Source organism: Grus americana, chromosome 1 (genome assembly GCF_028858705.1).
Source record: "Grus americana isolate bGruAme1 chromosome 1, bGruAme1.mat, whole genome shotgun sequence".
Lineage (NCBI taxonomy): Eukaryota > Metazoa > Chordata > Aves > Gruiformes > Gruidae > Grus > Grus americana.
In genome coordinates, this window is record NC_072852.1 from 147,883,169 (window position 1) to 147,906,240 (window position 23,072).

General features: G+C 45.1%; 1 protein-coding gene across 1 annotated transcript in view; it reads right to left on the bottom strand.

Moving 5' to 3' along the window:
• The window catches only part of AFF3 (ALF transcription elongation factor 3), a 332,349-nt gene extending 310,273 nt beyond the window's left edge, over positions 1-22,076 (bottom strand). The window contains exon 1 of the mRNA XM_054813187.1: positions 21,858-22,076. Within this exon, the coding sequence (XP_054669162.1) occupies positions 21,858-21,910 (53 nt within the window). The 5' untranslated portion in view covers positions 21,911-22,076. The remainder of the gene's footprint in view (positions 1-21,857) is intronic.
• Between the last annotated feature and the right edge of the window lie 996 nt (positions 22,077-23,072).

The following is a 23,072-nucleotide window of genomic DNA, read 5'->3' on the forward strand; positions in this document are numbered from 1 at the left end:
ATTTAGGCCAGCATCCTGCAACTAGACCAGGCATTTTCCTCTTCAATCACAGCGAAACATAATCATGAGACTATCCAGCAGCCAAGTCAGCTTATAAATCCAGTGTGTCACATTCAGACATATAGAGTTTGCGGGTATAGATTTTGGCTGCTGAATATGCATTGGGAAAGTGGAGCTGTCTCTGACTGAGGTCCAGGCTTCATCCTCCTTTCACCTTCAATTTTTTGTAGTTTTATATCATTTAACTGTAAATACCAGAGGTCACGGTTCTTCTGGTGCGAGATGCTGCACCGAGTCCAGCGCAGGCGCAGCGACTGCCCTTCACAGACTGCAGCTACCTCCCCCACCGCCTTTCCAGAAAGAACTCATTTACTCCAGCAGGAAATTTCCTGCAAGTACGTGTTTTGGGCTCCATGCCAGATACTCAACCTGCACTTTTTTTTTCCATCTACCAAGTAAATATGGTTTTGAAACAAGAAAGATTTTTATTTTTTTTTTTTAATTTCTTTTTAACCCAGGTCTGTTGCCCAGATTGATAGGCATTGCATGGTCACGGGGGCTTCCCAAAGAAGCCAAGCGTCAGACTGTGGTGTCTCCCCATCGTCTACTCTCTCTTCCTTGGCTGTTACTTTGAACCTGCTAATCGATTTCAACCAAATCTGACCGAGGTTTCAAACAAGTCCTACTGAAAATCAGCAGCTGTTTAAGCAGTGCCAGTAACTCGGTCCTTTATCCACACCAGCTGCTCTGAAACCACCCCAGCCACCGGTGGTTTATCTCCAGGTCAACAAGTGGGAGCAGGAGGGAGATTCAATCACTGGCAAAGGGTTTATGCGGTGGGGCTGCTGGGTTACATGACACAAGACTATGGTCTAGTTTTGGTAATTCCACTGCTCAGGGAAGATTTTTTTCCTACCTAGATGATTGATATTAAAAAAAAAAAAAAAAACCCAAACCCCTGAGTTCTAACAATTGTCAGTTAGACCCTTTAAGTATTCAAAGCCCAATCACTAAAGGTGGAAAAATGAGATTTTTTGAAGAGCAACAAAAATGTCAACAAGAAGCACACACTCTCTTGCAGAGTACTCTGCAAACGACCCCTCGCACCTCGACTCGTCTGAAAGGGAGATGTAAAAGTTGGTGCATCACCGCCGCCCATATGAGAGGTCATGTCCAGGACACAATGAAGCAATATGCACTGACCTGCACTCTGCATCGATGCAGTTTCCGTACAAGTTTATTTGTGAGCTGAACTTGAGCAGAGAATGCCAGCTGTGCCATATTGTAAAGTGGATTTGTCATGTGGATTTATCCATACTTTGTCCATTAAGTCACCCTTGGGAACGAGCACTAGTTAGAACTCTCTGATAGATGTGAAGGGTTTTTATACAGATGGGGGGAAAAAAAGGAATGCAGCGATTCCAAGAGACTGGAGAAAAAAAAGAGAGGTATTATTAGCACATTGAAAGGCATCTGAAATATAAATTATTTGAAAGCACATCACTTTATATATCCTGTTAATTACATGGTTAATATTATGGAATCTGACAACTCCCCACAGACACCAGGACTATTGATGAGTTCCATTTTATGTTAGAAATTTCTCTCTTCTTGTGCAGAATTACCTCTTTAACCTCTTTCAGTCCAATAAATTCACATTAAAATGTGACCAGGAGTGACAACCTTGGGAGAGGACTAACCTCTCCCTCTATCATGTCATTTTAGCCTCAGTCTCAAATTGGTACAGCACTCCCATAGCTATTAGCTCAGCTCTTCTCCTGCCTCCTGAGCAGATGAAGCAGTATGTCTAATTAATTTTAAATCCTTAAGTACAAAGGTAGCTATCAGCAAAACTACATTAAAATCAAACTACCAGTAAGGTAATTGTAAAATCATAATTTTCTGGGATGTTTTCACTAAATATCATCTTAGCTTTGTAGCTGAATGTTTTCCAAAGTCTAGCCTTACAGCTATGTGAAAGTCAAATATTTCATACATTACAGTATATCTCACTCCACAGAAAAAAAAAGACAGATACTCTTTAATGCAATGAAACGCAACTTAAAGCCAAGTCAATAAGATACTAACCTCTTATCCTCAAATGAAGGCTACGTTATACATCATGGGTTAAAAGTTAAAAATAAAGAGAATGGTTCTTGCCACTCATAATTCAGACCGTTGTCAAAAGCTTTCTGTTCATAGAAATGCTATTGGTTTTATTCAGCTGGCAAAAACTGTGCAGTATTCTAAGTAACTCAGACAGATAGCTTTTTTAGCTATACAGTTCAGAGCCAAATTTTCCTGAACAGCATAAGGACTTGATTTTGCTAATGTATACATGTTGCACTGTACCCGGTTCCAGAAATAACCGGTGTCCACGAATGCAGGCTGGGGTCTAGGGAGGATACATGCTAACAGCCACATTCCCTATTTTGTTTTGTACTCGGAGAGACCAGACACAACCAGCGAAAAAAGGTTGCTGCACTGAGAAGCCCTCTGACAGCACAAAGCTCCGGGAGAAAGCTCTGCTGCTGCCCAGCTCCTACCCGCTTCTCACTGGTGAGAAAATACTGAATATCGGGGGTGAGAGACACGGAGCACGCTGCAGCACAGCAGCAATGGGTGAGATTCTCCACTGAGCTCCAGCCACCCTCGTGAAACTCTCATTTTTGCCGGGGACAAATAGCTGAGGCACATGAGGGGCAACTAACCTTCTGCAGGCAGCCATCCTCTCCTCCCCCTCCTGAGCCTGAGGAGAACAGAGATGAGGTGTAAAACCTGAAGCCCCCTCCGCTCCCCCATTTTCTCTGGCTGTCAGACGAGTGATAGTTGCCAGCACCCTGAAGAGCGTGGGGAGCCTTTTTTCTTTCTCCTTCCCCTGAATAAGCCCCTTTCTGCAACCACGCCATCCCTGCACGGGCAGGGGCAGCAGGAGAGGAGCTGAGCTCATTCCCTGCGAGGAGCTGTCGGGATCTCCCTTCAGGAGGACAGGTTGCCAGCCTCTCCGAGGCAATTACGTGGTGGCCTGGCCTTAAGCAACCCTCATTTCCCACCGTCGCACTCCCGCTCTCTGTCGCACGCAGGGAAAGCTGTACACCGCATCCTCTTTCTCCCCTACGGCCACACCTAACCGCCACAAAATAGTCCTAGGTTTGGTCCTAACCCTCCGTTGGAGCTTATGTAAAAGACTGCTAGAGGGAGCAGAAAGCTGGACCAGCTCGAGACTTTGCTGTGACAGCCCAGGGGTGGTTGCAGAGGAACCGATGCAGCCTTAGGTGTGAAATCTCATACTGTTTGCTCAGTGTTGTGTGGTGTGAGCGGCCCTGAGGAACGAGCAATTGCAGCAGGAAGAGATAGAGATGTTCTTGTCGACAGGAACAGAACAGGACGCTTATTTGTCCCCATCTTCTTTCTGGAAGGAAATCATCTGCTACTGCTAACGCTGAAATCTGTGCATCACGCTCATGTCTGCACCAGGTTGAGGAGTATGACAGAAGTTGCCAATTACAGATAAAGGCTATCTTCAAAATTTGGATAGAAGCTGCTAATTTTGACTGCTCTACCGTATAGTGGTACTTCTCATTCTTACAAGAAATGCCTAGAATTTGGTATGGCCATTACATTGGCTATATTTTAAATCTATACAAGCAAATTCAGTTAAATAACTGCACATATGTGTGTAATTTTCCACATACCAGTGCCAACACCCTGCGGACTGTACAGCAGGCTACTCAGTTTACATCCTCATGTATTTTGCTCGCTCACATATAGGCAAGCCCATAGTTACTGATATTCTTTTAGAAATCTGACCTGCTGTCTAATGGGAATTATTATATATCTCACCAGAAAATACTGAACAGAGGATAGTTCCTGCGTGAGAGCGTGAGGACACGCATGCCTTTACCCTTATGCGCTGCACATGCCTTTTCCCCAGGCGCATACCTGGCAGGTGCAATCCAGACCTTCATTTGTCACTCGGACACCAGTAATGGGCTCTCCAGAAATACTCTAAATAGATTAGATTAGATGAGAATTATCTTCTGTCTTTTTAGACCGTCTTGGCATTAACAGCAAAACTGGGTATATTTTCCAGGCAAACATGCTTTCTCAGAAAAACTAAAAGATAGGACAAATGTTCCTGTCTCCTCTGAAATAACGTTTACCAGTCCGCGCTAGAGAGAAGCAGCTGGCTTCAGTTAATCTGGTGGGATAACATTAAACTTAATAAATGTAATGACATTAAGATCTAAAGCTTCTTCTAAAAGACTTGGGGACAGGGATGAGCTGCACGGCTGGGTGCAGAATTAGGCACCCAGCTCCCGAGACGGATCTCACAGTGCTGCGTTGGGTGCCAAAGCCCCTCGTACCGAGGATGGGGAGAAGTCGGCACCCAACAACCAGCTTCTTAACACCCAGAGGCTATGCTGGGAGCCAAACCCCATGCCTGCCAAAGGAAAATGTCAAAGAGAACTTACGTTTTTTGCTATGATTAGACTCCACCGTGAAAGCAGGACTCACAGCCTGAGTCCTACCCATGTGCCCTCTTGGGCATTTAGGTCAGGCAACGGGGGTGCACCTCTCTTTGAAAAGAAAACCAAAGGAGACAGCCAAGCACGCTGTTCTGCTAACATCCAAGTGGTTAGAACACCAGCACAAGAAAATGGGAAGCCCAGATCCAAGTATCTCCCCGGCATGGAGTTCACATCCATAGATTCACTCTCAGGGAACATGCACTAGTTATCAGGCCAAAGGCTTTTTCGGGTGACAAGCCCTTCACCCCCTTTCCTGGAGCTTCACCTCAGTATGGGTCTGGGAATGGAGGGATCATGGGACTAGGAGGAAAGTGGCTGAAACATTCAGCTGGAAAAGGGGAGTCCTGACTTCCCTGGGTCGTATCATCCCAAAGCTGTATAATGTGTGATGTGCAAGCAGTACAGACAGCAGTACATAGCGTATCTTGGACTTCTCCAGGCCCTTATGCTCTGGGCTAATGAGTCTGCTAATCCCCAAATTGCCTCTAGGCATGTACACTAGCAAAGCTGGAGAGAACGCTAAAGGTGTTTCTGCCAGAAAACAATGGCATCTTGAGTGCCTAGTCGGGTTGTGTGGGGTTTCTGAATCGTGGGGTTTGCTATGTTAATTCTGCCTAAACCGCGCACATAAACCACTATGTTGCACCTTTCTTAAGAGCTGCAAAGACTGAAGTAAGGATCTGCTTTGGTGGCACACCACCAGCTAAATTAATCTCCTGGCATAAACTTGTACTGCTTGGTTCAGTGAACAAAATGAAAATCCAGTCTCCATATAACTCAGAGGAATTTCTGGCTGATATGGCAATCGTTAGGCATATTAAATGACAGATATAAAGAAAGTGATTTTTAGTGGTTCAGATAGTAGGCAGCTAGTACGTTAGTACCACATTCAGCTTCCAACTTAGGTATGTCCCCAGCCTGCTAACAAGCATTCTTTGTGGATAACTTGCTGTACTTTGACCTTCCAGAACTGCTTGCTTTTTCTTTTCACTGGAGACCTCAGATTCTTCTGTGTTCCCTTAGTTTGTACTCCCCATAAGCAGTAAAACTATGACTCTTGCCTTAACTGACTGAATTTCTCAGTAATCACACACCTCAGATTACAGACTTCAGGTTTAGATGCATCGCTGTATGATGTACTGTACAACGAGCAATCTCCTGACTTTCTATCACGCTTAGGAAACACAGCCTCACAAATAAGTCTGGTTCCGCCTCTCTCCTTTTAAGCCTGTCAGGTGCCCATGCCCACCAAAAAAGGGTTCATGTGGCTCACATCCTCTGGGAAGCCTTGGGCACGTGTACGCAGCACAGAGGGCAGAGATCCCCAAGCTAACAGAGACCAAAGTGGGGCTTCACGTGTAGCACCGTGCAGCCCTATGGGCTTTGATCTAGGAGAAGCATAGCTGTACTCACATGGTGCTGAACCCAAAATAGTCTTTCCTCCTGAAAAAAACACGGGACAAAGCTGATCGACTCAGATGTTGTTCCCATGAACACAGCTGAACTGCTTATAGACCTACTGACGTGACGTTCGCTGCAACTGGTGCGAAATATCACAGAGCGTTACTTGAAGTAAATACAACCCCAGTGTTCATAATAATAATAATAATACCATTTGGTTTTATCATCACCCAGTGTATTTTCATAGTGCCTTTCAATGCATCTGGCCCATATCAGCTGTACGGTAATTGAGTGTTGTCAGTAAAATTATGTAAAATTAATTTTGACACCCTTTCTCTGAAGTGTCTGTTCTGTTCTTCTGTGTCCTTGGAATGAAATGTTTTGATACCAGCGATTTTCTTCAGAGAAAATAGCTCCCCGAGCTCCTGTTGCTACCCCTCTAGCTGCAATACTGCTGAATGTGTCATATCCAAGCTCTACCTACCTCATCCTCTGATTTCTGCTTAACAAGTCCACAGTTATTTTCAAAGATCCCCTTCTATGTCTTGCCATTATTAAGAGAAGGTCAGTTTCTGTTCATTTGAGTAAAAATATGACTGATGCTAATTTTCTGCTGTTAAAACCATGTATCACACACTAAGAAAAGCATCAGGTGTACTCTTTACCTGCCAGGAGAAGACTGATACCACGTGTACTAAAGACTTGACCCGAACACGTCCCGTATTTGGTTGCATTACTTTTGCTTGTTTGCTGAGAGCTGAATCTATGCAAGTAGATCATATTCACGAATATGTCACGCCTCACTATGTCATTATGCCAGAGACTCATTAAAGATCTGCTCAAAGCTTCCTTCCTAATTTATATTTCTTCTATGAGTTGCTTTGATTTGAGAAATCTCTTTTGCAAAGGGAAAGCCATCCATTGTTTGGACTCTAAAAGGAAATGTAGGTGTTTAATTGGTGGATGTGGTTTTCATTATACTTTCCATTTCCATCACAAACCCTCTTCATAAATTGTGACAAGTCTGTTGGCAGCCTGCTGTATCAGACTGGAGGTAGCTGACTCGATAAGCATGTCGCCCAGCCGAAGAAAAACATGAATTCCCTCCAACTTTGCTCAGAATTGCTAATTAGCTTAAAGGCAGTGTCCTGAATTGGCACAGAAAACCACTGTGAGAAAGTCCTAGGGAGATGCAAGACTCTAACTCAATAGGGTCCAGTAGTATCTTAAACGCTTTCTGGTTTATTGACATCAAGCTAGCATCTTTGCTCTGAATATACTCCTTATTTAAACACAAGTGCAGTGATTTACAATCCAGTAAAATCCCCAGCTTCATTTCTATGCAGCCCATATCATGATGGTAAAGAGGGCTCATTTGCCAGAGAAAGTAAAGAAGGAGATGTTTTCATTTTTATAAAATCAGTCACCTAGTCTAACAAGGATGAGGTCCTTTCCCTCTCAAATGAATGCAGAGGTGGGGGTAAAGGAAGCACTGATCCGGTCAGCGTTGCAATTCTCCGCTGCCATTTCTCAGTGGGGTTTATTCCTGCTCCCACTCAGATTAAAAAAAAAAAAAAAATCAAACCCTTGTGCATATACTTACCATTTTAAATAGCCAAGTAGCAAGGAAGCATTTCTAACAGGCAATTTGCATGTGGCCACCCTGTTTTCCACCACGTGGAAATACTTTGTGCCAAGCCAGTTTGCCTACAGGGCAGTGAGCAACCCTTGGCCCATTTTAGTATCCCCACCATGGCCTGCAGTTCACCACTTTTGAACATCCTCAGAGGTGGCAGGACAATATGCAATCACAGCGTGGGACTATCAGGCTCTGATCTTTCCCTGCCCATCGCCCTCAGGAAGGTCCTTGCACATTCACAGCTCTTAAACTAAAGCTCTCCTATAAAATTAAATGTTTTGATGGAAACTGAGAGCATACTCAGGATGCTGATGCCCTGAAGTTGTAAGAGCATTCACCTGACACACATAAAACCTACACTGGAGAGCAGATTTGAACTTGTAAGAATTAGAGGTATAATTCACAAATTATGACTTAAGTTGACAGAAAGAGCACCTTTATGGGTGTGGGGTTGTTTATATTTTCAGAGTGGTATTGTGGCTTGAATGAGTACGGGCACACTGAAAAATGATGCTCAAGCTTTGGTCTCCCATACATCCCACTCCCGCTGGACATGCCCTGGAAATTCTGACATGAAAAGAGGAAGTCAGCAGTTTTGCTGGGACTCCCAGGCAAGCCAGCCACGGTGGAAGCCTGACATCCAGAAGACCTGGAAAACGGCCAGTTTGTGCACAGCATGTCCATCCTGTATGCCTGCATTCAGGTGCATCAGATTTATTATGCATGTGCAGATCACCTGATTTATTGCCGTGGTTTATTACCAGGTGCAGCAAGGCCAGCAGCATGTTCAGAACATGTTGGATTTACTGCACATACATGGGACATCTGTGAGCGCACACAATCACCTTTTCTCCTGAGATTTCCTAGGAGGAAATACAGGAACCATACTCAAACTTCTGGATTCACTTTGGTTCTGTACTTGTCTGCAGGCAGAAGGAGACTTCTGGGATAAAGTAAGCGCAGCTACTTTAGTGTACTCTTAGAGTTTATTGTGAGAAAACTTGTTTGTACTTTTCAATCCTCGAGAGGGAACTGTGAGCGGATAAGGGCGAACTAGAAGCATTTCAATAGAGCTAGCCTGTTCCTCTACCACACAGCAGATACATTAGCACCTAATGAGTTATGATGACTTCAGCTTTAACAGATGACTTTTCTTCCGCCAACCAAATTACAGTATAAGCACCACTGAAATTTTATTAGCTGGTTTTGCATGTGAATATGAGTTGAGGAAAAAAAAAAACCCACTTGAGTTACGTATTTGTTCAAAAAATCAGAATTCCATTTTCTTTAAGGCTTTCAATGTGAGGTACGTTTCCAAGCCATTTCTGAAAGTAGGAATTAGGGTATATTTGACTGGCATCCAGGTGTGGGCTCCAATACTCGTTCTGATCCAAAGCAGCAGTACAGGAGTAATACTCCACAGTAGTACTGTAATAAGTATATTTAATTAGTTCCCATTCGTGCCACACGTATTCTGAGGAGGTGCTGGAGTGCCTAGAAGAATACCCAATAGTTATCAGCGTTTCAGTACACTGAGCCCTGAGGAGTCTCTCCCCTCGCTCATTGTGGAAGGGGTCCCAGGCAAGAGGGAGGTAACTTGCATCTCCGGATACACTCCCACACCCCCAAGACAGTTCTTGAGGTACCATCCCTCCTGATCCTACCTAGGGCAGGAGGGTGCTTCATTCACCCAGCCCATGGCTTTCTGCCCCCAGAACAACGTCTTGTGCCTCCACTGCACAAGCGCCTGGCTTCCCCATCGTTCTTGCAGCTGAACCTGTTACCTTCAACCTGACTCCCTAGCAGTTGTTGTAGGTAATTCTGCAGGTTCCAGTATCATGTGCACAGAGGAGGCATTTCTTTGCATCAGGTCGTGGAGATTGCTCAAGTGAATTCATTGCTGTTGATCTCACATGACCTCAGGCTCCAACCCTCCCATGAATAACTCCCTGGCACTGAGATACACCATCCTACACCAGGGAACCTGCAGAACTTTAACACGTTGGGATTATGGTAGCTCTAAACTACATTGCATTACTGACTGAGACTTAGCTTATCCATCTGCTGAGATCTTTGGGCAAGGACATTTTTCTGCTGCTACGCATACCTCAGTTTGAACAATTGGACTTCAGAGGTGAGATGCTGCAGCAAACAGCATTTCCCAGGCAGGATGCTTTGACTATGAGCCCCTTTTCTTTACAGCTCTTCACTGGTTCCCACTTTCTTCACCATGAAGGTCCTTTGTGGTGTATTCCCATCATTATGAAAAGTCATTAGCAAAAGTTATTACAAAAAGGCTTACTCTAGACTTCTCTTGACCCATTAGGGCAATTCAGTCTCCAAGTTTCCAGCTAACACCTTCAGGGTATCCCTGTGCTGTCACTCATGCTTGGGAGGAGTCCTCTTAAACATGCACAAAATTGCTTCATTGTTCTTTCTGAGGTTCTTGAAAAGAAAGTTCTTTCCCATCCTGCTGACACTCATGCATTTGGCAGCACTGTCAGGCTTGCTTTGCTGCAACCACTGTTTATTTGGATGATTAAAATACTCTGTCTTTTCTTTCTGACCAGTTTTGCCTATATCCATCATTTTCTTTTGTCTTTCACTTTGTCTGCAAAGTTTTTGGTCCCACGACTGGCTTTTTGTCCTGTGTTTGAACAGCACCTAGTGCAGAAAATCTGGGTCCCTACCTGCAGATGCAAAGCCCAATGGCAATGCACAAGAACAACAACAGCAACAGGCAGAAGGGCAAAATAACATAGCTGCCACCCTTTCCTGGAGCACTAGCCGTTTGAGTCCATCAATGAAATACTGGTTATGATGGGAAGATGAGGAGTTTCACTTTTGGTTCTGTTGGGGTAAAGAGTTAGGCTGTTTCCTCTTCTGGGAAACCTTCGCCACAGTTTAATTTCAAATCATCCATGTTCCAGAATTAACAGCAACTTTCATTTGACTGACTGACTATTTTCCTTCCTCTTTTTAACCCATATGATAATTTTTTCTTTTTTTTTCTTTTTTTTTTTTTAGCTATAGGTTACTTTACTGTGTGTGAGTGTGTCACCGCACTCATTTTTCTAGTTACTTTGACAAACCTGACATCTTGCAGCTGTTACACATCTTGTTTCAATTACATCTCTAGATAAAAAGAATTCTTAAAGCCTGAAGGCTGCAGATGGCTTCCTGGTGAGGGGTTAACTCCAGCTTCGTATTAAAGCGGTTTTGGAGGTCCCTGTTCTCTTCAGTCTCCTTCTCTTGTGCCCTCTCCAGCTTCCTTTCTAATTTTGCTATATCTCCCTTACTCTAAGCCCCATTTCGTACTGGCCGCTGGCAGGAGAGGACCTGGAGCACCAGCGTCCATCCCTGCCTCCTTCCCACCCAAAGATGCCTGGGGGGGAAGCGAAGTATCTGTCGCTTGAACCTTATCTCCACATATCACGCAGGCTGCTTGCAGCAGGGCACAGCTGAACGAGCACAAATCAATGGAGTGACAACTCGGACCGCCACTAATCCCTAATAAATTCTGGACTGTCCCATAGACTTGGGAAGCTCTTGACAACTGGTGATGCTCTCAGCATCTGGCAAACCACTTGTGTCTAATTGGGTACCCTGAGATATTTACACTGTGCTTAATGGTTACAGAAGAGATTGATCACCCCATTCTTGATATCTATCCAAAAAGGGGATATAAAATCCTTTGATCTTACTAAGGCAGCAAAACATGTCTAACCATCAGTTATGTAAAGGTGGTTGTTATTAATTTGAATACTGCACAGAGAGGAAAGAACAGAAGTACCATATAATGAGATATATTAAGACTACAAAAGAATTAACTGAAGCTGTTATGTTATGAATCATGATTTTATTGTTTAGCAGTCAGCTCTTGATGTAATTCAGATAATAATGAATGGGCTAATTCCTTCCACCTTTATTCAGGCAAAACTTCCATTGACTTCAAAGAAAAAGTTGTCCAAGTCAGGACTAGAGACTGCTGCATCTATCCCATTATTTGCAAATGCTTTTATGAATATAAAGGGTTCCTTTACAATGGGCTATTGCAAATAAGAGTAACATTTACATAATATAAACCTCTTGCATAAGTATCTTCCGTGTTCAAAAAAGACTTTTTATTCTTATTGCAAACTGCTACGTTAAAAGTTCTTCCGCAATCCCTAACATTTATTAAAGCATAGGAACATACAGAATTTCTCGGTGTACCATTTTGATCATCTTTCCTTCTGCTCAATATTTTTCATTTCATCTTACCATAATTTTTTTCTCAGGAGAATGTGTTATTTATTGATTATTAGCAAAGAGATGATTTATCATTGCAAATATTTCTCTCTATCATAGAAAACAGAGTGCCAAAAATGTGAGAATGTGCTAAGCCTTGTTACGTTCTAACAGATGCCAGGAGTATTTGAGGAAACAAATGAATAAACAGGCCTGCATCACTGTTTCTCTCACTCTGTAGTTCTATTGCTAAGTTAATGCCCTATATAACATTTCAAATTGGTACTTTTAAGTAATTCTTAAAGTAATGGCTCAAAACTTGGAAAATGTGCTTAAGCATAATACTTTCTGTTTTGATCTTCAGGTTTTTGACAAAACCCAGAATTTTTTGTCTGAGCATAAAGTATGCACTTCCATCTGGAACTTATTTTGATATTGTGAATCTTAATGCCTCAGAAAAGCAGACAGAACAATGGACGGGCACTACTTGATTGTTTTAAATTGAAATTAATTAATTATGAAACAGCTGCAATAGTCTAAATTACTTATTTCGCCTTTCGGTGAAAATGAATTTACAGGCATTTGCAAAGCACACAAAAATAAAGAGAGAGACAAGATAGTCTGTAAGAAGGGAAGTCATGTAGAATTGTCTATGATCTGTATTTCAAGAAAGTAAATAATTAATAGCTCCAAGGAAGCATATTAGAGATTGCTCTTTCTATTACACAGTCACATTGAGCAGTAAAATAATGCTTTAAATCTCAACAACAAATACAGTACAGAACTCAGTAGAGTTTACCTTTCCAGATAATCATTTTTTCAGCCTAAAACAGCGATTTTTTTCACATTACAACCAGACTGTGACTTGAAAGAAGCTTCTCAGTCATTTAGTCAAGACAGATGAGCAATGAGTGTTAGAAAAGCTACCAAGGCATCAAAAGATCTACGGTCAAGGCCATTAAAGAATAGCTAATCTGCTCTAGTTCTAATTCTCCGCTAATGGGTTTCCTTAAATGTGCTTTACATCAGCTGTAATTAGTTCAAGATATTGCTACTTACATACTTCTAAGAACAACAGAAAAAACAAAAGGTTGCATTTCTACCACATCGTACGTAATCGTGTTCATGCAGCCATGCACCTGAGCTAGTCAGTTCTTGTGCAGCGCGAAGCCTTGAAGTGTCGTAAAGAGATACTTTGCTTGGATCTACAGAAGCCACTGCAGGTCCAGCAGCAACAGCATTTATCGACGCCTTCCTTCGCTGGGGTTTTCTCAACGCCATTTTACCTCAGACGTTGTGGAGTCGACTCTACTAAACGGCCAGGGATACGTTAAGCTGCATATATTGGAAGTACGTACATTTTTGCTACCGGTGCTATGGGTTTGGAACAGATTTTCAGTCAGTGGAGGGGACAAGAAACCCCAAACCCAAAACCCTCACCACATTTACAGCAGAGCGTGATAGGGGTTTGAAGGAATTCACTCCTTCTTAGCAAAAGGCTCTTTTATCTGAGAAAGCAGCAGGCTGACTCAACGCATTACCCAGGAGAAATGTACGGTCCTGTGGACCTTTTGGACCCGTCTACACCGTGAAAAGGGGTAGAGCTCCACCAGCTAGCTGCAGGCACGCTGGTATACCCAAACACGCAAGGACGTGGGGATGCTAATTCAGATCAGTTGGGATCACCATGGTTTTCTTGCAGGGAGCCTTAAGTAAATGGCCTAGCACACAATCACCTTTTGTACTAAGAAATTCCTGACAGTCTTCAGGCCTAACCACAAACAAAGCACATTGTAACATTAATTTACTCTTTAAACTGGCGACATTTAGTTAACTCAAGGTCGTCATCCTGCAGAAAATGTTACACTCTCCTTGCCAAACACAAATGAAGCAATGCACACTTAGCTTTAATTGTTACTTTGTCCTTTAAAAACAGTTGATGACATGACAGGTTCCCTCCCTGACTACTTCAGAAAAAAAAAAAAAAGAAAAAAAGTGCCTTCTATTGGATGCATATCAATATAATTATCTTCCCCAGAGTATCTCTGTCAATAAACTCTGTTCATTTTTTCTGGACTGAGGTTCAACCATCCACTGACTTGCTACTCTAAGACAAAAGAGCACAAAACCATTAAAATTACGTCATTCCCTCCTGAAATTGACGGACCTGGGAGATGAACCCTCTTGGTCAATCAGAAGCGGTCAATGACAGAAAGAATCAACTTTGTCTTGGTGCGTCACTAGGAGGTAGACACCACTCAGCAACATCTGAGCAAAAGGTAAACCCCCACAGAGGACGTTTAGGATATCTGCCAACACCCGCGCATCAGAACAGGCTCCCCAAAAACTTCACAGTGACCAAAGTGAAGAAGGCAAGGGAACAGGGAGATGGACAGCAGGAGAGACCACTGCTGGGATGGCTTTTGAATCTGAACCCTGCAAACGGGTACTTCACCAACGCTTTTTCCTCCTGATCCATCTGTCTGTCGTATTTGCATGTTTCATACCACCATAGGTCATCATAATACCCTGGCACCTAGACTGCACCATCGTGGCAATGCATGGACTAGGCAGGCCACCAGTTTCTCCCTAACAGATTTCAGAAGTGATACATGCAGTAAGAAGTGATCGCAGCTCAAAGCAATCGAAACCTACTCAGTGTAAGAAGATACCACCTTCATCCTCTATTTGTCCACTCCTGCCATTCAGTCAAACCAGGCTGAGCCACAAAGGAGTCTTTCTTCGGTCTGAAACATGTGAAAACAACCACACGGAAAGACTGGGTTACATTAAGATGTTGTGCGGCTTTGTCAGATACAACCCTCTTGTTTTTAGTTTTAAGTACTTACAGTTGTGGATCATCTTTATTGAGAAACAAAACATAGCAACAAAAAGCTTCTTAGCAAAGATTCTGGTCCCTTCTGCATAATTTTAAGTGTTTCCTGACTGCTGAGACCACCACTGCTGCATTGGAACTAATTTATTTTTTAAAAAATACATAAAGGATCTCTGAGGATAAGTTTAAATTGCATTCCTACTGTCATATTTCCCACGATACACCCGTATCCAGGTCCTTGGTACGTGCACGCAGGTTAAAATCTTCCTAAGAGGATAAAACACAGTCAAGTTAGGTCACTAACACGTACTTAGTGTTTGCTTAAGGTATTAGGAAAGCTGAGATACCAAGCTGTAAGAGAGGTACACAAGTAGCGATATTACGCATTTTTACCTTTGAAAAGACGTAGAAAATGTTTAGCACAGAATATTAATAACTGCCATCATGTTCATTTAACTGTTGCTACAGTTCATTCACTTTCTCCTAAATGTAAATTTGTAGTTACCCGCCAATTATTCAGAAATTATATACATTATTACCTGAGTATTAAACTACAAGCGTCCATTTGTGCTCCCTTGGGTGCTCAGGCAGCACCAGCTAGAATAACCAGCATCTTAACATTGATTTTAAGAGAGAGAAGACCAGTGAGTGGCTCCCCTGGTAACGATGGGAACACGGTGGGTTTGACGAGAGCGGGGACCGGCGGGCTCCCCGGGAATCAGCCAGCAAATCCAGCCCCCAGCAGCAGCACCGAAATGGTAATTCCCCAGCAGGGCAGGGTTTACAAAGAGATAGTTTTGTTCAAAGCCAAGGAAGCTTGGTTAGAGCCTTCCCTTTTTCCTACTTTCGGTTGATCACAAAGAACTTGTGGTTTTCTGCTGGAACTAGCCTTACAGCTAACCAGCCTGTATACAAAGAAATTTTACCTGGGTTTCCTAGAAAATACCGGGGTTTTGAAATCTCATTTTGTGAGCATGTCACTTCAAAGTTACAACTTGATCAGTCCGTTAGATGAGACACCACCTCACACAGAATTTAACCTCCTTATTTGCCAGCTGTACGTAATATCAGTTTTTCTTAATTTCTATTGATTTTACTTTATTACTCCTATTGTTAATGAAGTTATAATCAGAGTTTAAGGTATTTCTGAACATATGCTGCTAATAATTGCTGGAACTCTTCTTATCCATGCTTTATTGTTTCCTAGTCATAAATATGATGCAAAGAGATTAATTTGTTATATGAGGTTAAAAACCTTGCAATTAAACAGTTGCTTTCTCTAATGAGAGTATTGTGGAGTTGAGTATGATGTTATTCCTAATACACAGATGACAAGATGTTCTCACAGCCAGTATTTCTTCAGTGTCTTTTTTTTTTGTTTGTTTAATGGCCCATATTTCTTTTCCACTATTTATAAGAAACGTGGTATTTTTCTTGAAATATTCACATAGATTTGGAAATGCCGCATGCACCTCATGCCCTCTTCCGAACCCTTCTCCAATAACCTAGTCAAGTTTCTGCCTCGACTTCTGATGGAAAAAATACCCAGGGGAACACAAATCTACAAGTCTGAGTGTTACGAGGAAAGCCCAAAGGGCTGTTCTCCTCCTGCATCGCACCATCGAGCACAGGTGCTCCAACAGTCCTCGGAGGGGGAGAGATGAAAGCACACTCACTGTCCTACTGGTGTATCAAAATTTCATTTATCGGACAAAAACAAAGCAGAAGGTTAAAAAAATCATTATTCTTTAGAAAAGTGACCGAGTACTGCAAATCAGAGATGATGGGCCAGATCTTCATCTGCTGTAAACTGGCAAAGCCTCTGGATGCGGCGGAGACTTAAACCAAATGGGGAAGATGTGGTACATTGCATCCAGCAAATGAGCACTCACATGGCACGACAGAAGTATTTTTAAAATATTATTATTTAGCTGATGTTTATAAAGTATTATGGCCATTAAAAGCTTGCTCTTCTTATTATTTATAATGTTTAGCACATACAATTTGTTCAGTGCTGTAAGAAAAAAACCCTCAAACAACAAAAGTAATTCCTGACCCAAAGGGCTTCCAGCCTGAAAAACAGCCATCAGGAAGAGAGAACATGCTGTGAAAGCAGGAGAAGGGAACAGTCTATGGTTATTACTCGTGTTATTGTTTGTTCACAACTTATAATCATCACAGAAAGAGCAAATTTTTAGATGGGATCTCAATGAGGGGAAGGTGGTAACTGTGAGTCGACACTGGATGGAAGGCAGAGTCGGAAACACCACAAAGATAGAAATAGGAAGGAGACAAATAGGATTTCAAGCACTACTGGCAGAAAGAAGCCATGAGCTGAAAGGAAAGAAATAAGGCATGAAGTTCAAGACACAGGCTGGAGTAGAGTTGTAAAGGAAATGGGAGATAAAAGAAGACATTGAACTTAATTTTTTGTGAGAGGGAGGTATTGTTGCTGTGTATTGTCTTAAAAAGGGTAAGCTGGCCCAGTCTCTAACCCTACCGAGAGAACGGTTGGAGTGACCCCTCTCCCCCCCCCCCCCGAATAGCTGCTTACTGTTGTCTGAAAAGAAACATCTTGATTTTCTTGACTGAAGAGGCATTTGTAGAATTAGCTTTCTAAAATTGTCTCCAGTAAACACTGCGCAACATGAGAAAAAAATGTTGACTTACACAAATATAAAATGTAGTGACTAAAAGCTAGACAACCTGGGATCAAGAAGTTACAAAAGGTTCATTTATAAGACTGCTGGATGTCTGGCCACTTTTTGTTAATAGCAACTTCCAAACAAAACTCTCATTGACTTCAAATGGAGCAGGAACAGACCCAAAGATAGCAAATGAACTAGTAATTCAATACGTGGTCTGTAAAACACACTGGGCCACCTTACACTGTGGCATTTGATATCGATCTGAACTTGGAAGCTATACAGCTATACATTTTTTACATGACTATCCAGCCCGTACAAAACTGATGCTAACTCAAAATATCCAGAAGTATCAGATAAGTACTGAATAAACCGATTACATACCTGGCTTCTTCTACCTAAACAAACACTGTTTTGTTTGTGGCTAACAAACATATTACACTCAAAAATTATTTTCTTATTTGGTACAACACAGTAAGTGCTTTAATACATCCGCTAATTGTTTTTAATGAACGGGGAAAAAAAACCTCAGCCCATGCATATACCGTACCTAAGCGTGTGAGGGGAGCCTTCACTAGGTGGTCTTCACCAGGACTATGGCAGTGCCCAAACCTAAGCACAGAGTTAAGGACCTGGCTGAATTTTGATCTAGATTTGTTAAATAAGGCAAATAACAACACGAACGCCTGTAATGCAGAACTAGTCCTGGCACTCCAATTACGTCCTTTGATCTGCTCATTCGCTGCTTTCCATCCCGGGTAGTATGTTTTCTGCTGTACAAGAGGCACATAAACCACCTCTAACTGAGATTTTCCATCTCTTTTTGTCTGGTGTAAGCAAGTAGAAAGCTATAAGACACTACAGAATCCACATCCTTGAGTCTGGACAAGTAATGCTACACATATAGCATACAAATAAATGCATGGAGAAAGAAAAACAGGAGATGGGGCTGTGGTTCAAAGTCGTTAGTGCCGTGTGTTTGGGATAACTGTGTTAGCGGTAACGACACCTTGAGTTAAGCTGGGATGATCATCCCAAAATGTTCCAGAAAAAGCTTACCAAATAGGCACGAGTTTTGTTTATGCCGCAGATTGGTATGTTTTCTTAATTTTTTTATTTGAGTTTGTACTCAGCTTTCAGTATTTGAATTATAGTAGTTTTCTGGGAAGCAGAAGTGTTATTGGCATCAATACAACCTGGAAAAACTACTGTTTAGTAGAAACCAGCTTACAATATTCTCCCATTGCAGTTTGCTAGTTAAATACTGTCTTATAGCCATGACACAATATATTATTACATTTTCTATGCTACAGCAAAGTAACAGACAGAGCATGTATTAATTGGAGAGCAAATTCATTAATAGCGTAAAAGTAACAATCAATGAGAATTGATTAGCATGCTGCTGTTCATCTGGAAATCCCTTTTCATATCCTTTTGATTTTTCACAAACAAATAAAAAAAAAAAAAGCATTTTAGAACAGCACATTAATATTTAATTACTGCACTTTTAAGCAAAACGTTCACCAAATACTGCAAAAAGTGGATTTTCAGTCATAAATTAAGAGCGCAAATTGCCATTATGACTACATTCAAAAGAATAAAGGACAACATTCATTCTCGCTGCAGAGAAAATTAAGTCTCTTAAGTGTTGCTCTTTGCCATGAAGTACTTCCTATCTATGTGGTATATTTTATTTCCGTTCTTGGCAACAACTGCACTCCTTTGAAGGCATCCTGACAAGCTTTCAAAGCTTAAAATTAACATACTAGCTTTCTTTTGGTCAGTTTAGTACATGATCCAAATCAGGTTTCTTGAGAATGTCCATAACCTGCCCCGTCGGTGAGCAGCGAGCGGGCAGGATGGCAGCGTGACGCAGGCACCCTGCCTGCGATGGGACACCGACCCGGGACCCTCGGCACAGCCGCCGCAGCACCCAGGCACCACTGGCCTTCGTGACGGACTTTGAAAGCTTTCACTAAGTGAAAGTAAGTTTTTATTGAATACCGCTCATGTGACTTTTCAAAATGACAATTCCGAACCATTTGCCAAAACAGCTGCTTCATGATAAACTTCCAGCCCGTGATCTCGGATACTCCAAGCCAAAGCCGGTCAGCCAAACCCAGTGCTCCAAAAGGACGCAACAGCAAACACCCCCAAACCCCCTGCCCCCCATCCTGATGAGCTCCGCTTAAAGTAGGTGTGATGCCCTCTCTAGGCACTGCTCTGGACATTTGTGGGTTCAACCCCTACACAGGGGTGAGAGTTTAGCAACGAATGCAGGCCTGCCACTGTGTATTGGCTTTCCATGTGCTATTTGAAGCCCTTCTGCTGAACCCACCTTCTAAACTGCAACAACTATAGAGGAAAACAAACAACAAGATCTATGAAACCACAAGATCACTTGTAACGCATATACAGACGTTTTTAAGCAGGTAAATTAGCTGGAAAATGGTTGATGTCTTTTTGGACCCATATAGGAACTTTACGGCAACCACGATCATTTGAAAGTGGCTCCAACAATAGTCGAAAAGCATGTTAAAAAGGTTATGAAAAAGAGCAATTGCCAGACACAGCCTAAAGCCCCAGCTTTCCAGAGTTACATTGTTAGCTTTTCAAATTCAATATTAACTCCAACAGCCAGCTTGCAGAACAGCCTAATGAACAGCATGCTTTTGCTGGAAAAAGAAAATTCCCCCAAAGTTTGTCTTCGTTCAAGGAGAAAGGGAAAAGCATTCAAATGTGCAAAAGTATTATTTCCCCCATTCTTGTTTAATAGAAAAAGACCACGTAATTTGATTGTAAAACCATGCGTACGGACTGAAAACCTAAAATCAGGCCAGAGATAAATTTTATGGTTTGGATATAAACTGAATATTGGTATTTATAATTGAAACGAGGACATAACCTTAATTTGTGTCACAGGCAGAAACGCTGTAATTAAAAACTTTTATGGGGTAGTAAGTAATTTTGTATTATATGTGCTCTTTAAAGTTCCCATAGCAATATAAAAGTTTTATTAGGCTGGATGTTATCAATGTATGCATTTACAAGCACTCGCATTATGCAGCGCAAGCTGTTCTCGTCATCCTGAGGTCTTTTGTAAGAAGCGGCTCAACTAATGGGACCCGCTGGTCCGGCTTATTTTGTTACACCTGCCACCGAAGAGATAAGCCGGCGCTGTCGAACGCGCACCCTACTGACAGAAGATATAGATCACCTAACATGTTAAAAAATTAATGCAGACTGTTAACTGATTTCAGGCAAAAGTAATCTCAGCTCCCCAAACTACCGATCTAAGCCGGCCGGACACAAACCGCCATCGCTGCCCCGGCCGATCGCAGCACCGCACCACGGCTGAGCGCACCCCAGCCCCGACGGGGAGCGCACCCCGCCGGGGAGGGCAGATACCGCCTGCCCACGGGTGGGGGAGGCGGGGCCCCGCGGCATCCCACCCGCGTCCCACCGCAGGGGCTCCGCCGGGACCGCGTCCCGCCGCGGGCTCCCACCGGGTCCCACCGCGGCGTCGCCCCGGGGGTCCCGGCGTTGCCCGGGGGCGCCTATCCGCACACCGGGTGGCCCCGGCGGTGACCGCCACGGAGCGCAAACCCCCTCGCGGACCCCAGCCGGCCCCAACGGGGACCCGCCGCTCCGGGGCCGAGCCGTGCCGAGCCGTGCCGTGCCGTGCCGGCGGCGGGGAGCAGCGGCCGCCCGGGGGCGGCGTGCCTCCCGCAGCAAACTCCGGGACTTGGCAGAGGCAGCGGCTTGGGGAGGGTGGTGCGGGGGGGGGAGGGCAGCGCTTCCCACCTCCAGCCGCTAATGACATTTCTAGAAATTGTTTCCCCTCCTCCCTGGCAGCCTCGCACCCGCCGCCGGGGCGGGCAGGGACGGGGGTGCTCAGGGGGAGGTCAAGGGCATGCAAGGGTGGGGGTGGAAGGGGCAGGAAAGAGCAGCGGAGAGGTGTGTGGGGGGCGCGATAAAGGCGTCCCGGGGGGAGTTGCGGGGCGAGGGGGGGGGGGTGTGAAAGGGGCGTGCGGGAGGGATGGGGGATGAGCCGCGGGAGCGCAGCCCGGGGTGCCCGTGGCGGGTGAGCACAGGGGATTATTGGAGGGGGGAAGGCGGGGGCGAGTGCAGGAGACCCCCCAGCCAAACAGCACATTCACCTCCCGGACCCACCCTGGCAGCCAGTGGAGGAGGGCACCCTTCCCTCTGCCCCTCCCGCGGCGGCAATGCTGGGAGAGCAAGTGGCAGGGAAGACACCTCCCGGGGTACTGCACCCTCTCTAGCTAATGTACCCGCCGCCCCACTTATTGCACCTCCCGAGCCACTGAACCTCCCCTTATTGCACACCCACTATTACTGCACCCCCAATTTATTGCACCCCTCCAGGTAAGTGTACACCCAGCCCAAATTATTGCACCCCTAAATTAATGCACATCCCCCAGTCATTGCACCCCCATCAGTTATTGCACACACACACCCGTTACAGCACTCCCCCGTTATAGCACCCCCCGCAGATCCTGCCCCCCTCCCGGTAGCTGCTCCCCGGGCCCGGGGGAGGCAGAGGCACCACTCACCACAGAGAGTCCAGGTCCCACTCCTGAAGGAGAGCTAAGTCGAAGCTGTCCATGGTGAGCGATGTCAGCGCCGCCGCGCTGCAACCACACGGCGTCCGGGGCGCATCTTAACTGCACCGCGGGCAGGGCGAGGGCGCGGAGCACCCCCGGCGCCGCCGCCGGCCCCTCTCCGCACACGCGCGGGCGGGGACGAACCCCCCGCCACCACCTTCCGCCCGCTTCCCCTTACCAAAAAAAAAAAAAAAAAAAAAAAAAAGCAACCCCTCTCCCCCCCCCAAAAAAAAAGCCCCGTGCCACCGCTCGTTTGCAAGCGGCGCGGTTCGGCTGGGCTCGGCTCGGCGCGGCTCGGCTGGGCTCGGCTCGGCCGCCGCCGCCGCGCTCCGCTCCCGCCCCGCTCCCCCGCGCCTCCTCCCTCCCCCCTGCGCGCCGGGAGCGCGGCCGAGGCGGCGCCCGCCCCGCACACGCTGCGCCCGCGCCCGCGCAGCGCCCGCGCAGCGCCCGCCCGGCGCGTGGGGGCGGGTCCAGCCCGCCGCACGGGGGGAGTTGGTGGGAACTTGCACCCTGAGAGGTTTGCCCGGCCGAAGTTGGGTTTGGGGTTCCCCCCCCCCCCCCGCCTTTCTCCTCCCCCTCCTCCACGCGTGCTCCCTGCCCCTCGGCCCCGTGGGGCGCTGGCCGGCCGGGTGCCCGCGGGTGGGCCTCGGCACACCGGGTGGCCATCAGGTCACGCGTCATGAACATCAGGATGGAGACAACGCTGGGGAGAAATTGGGACAGATTTATTGCGGGACAGGCCGTGGGCCCGGTCCCACAGCGCTGGAAGGCGGCAGCGCGGGGTGCCGGCGTGGGCCCTCTGTGCCCGCGGGGCCGGCAGCCTTTCAGCAGAACCCTGCGGTTCCGGGGTTGGGTTAATGGGGTTTTTTTGCACCGATCCCTCTTTAAAAGTGTAATAAGCTGCACCCGTGCAAATCACAGCTCCCACAGGCTCCATCTACATACAGGTCTACCTAGATCTGCACGGCAGATGAAAGGTCCCTGGATTGCATGAAGCTTTTAAAAATGAGTGATCTCTGGTTAAAAATAACAGTACGAATCGTCAGTGCTTGCCACCCAGAGAGAGTAAGACGCCTGGCACTGTCCAGCCTGCGTGAAGCACTGGCTGTGATATCTGGCTGGCCAGGGGAGGCAGGCTCTCCTGATTTGTAGTTGCTGAATCAC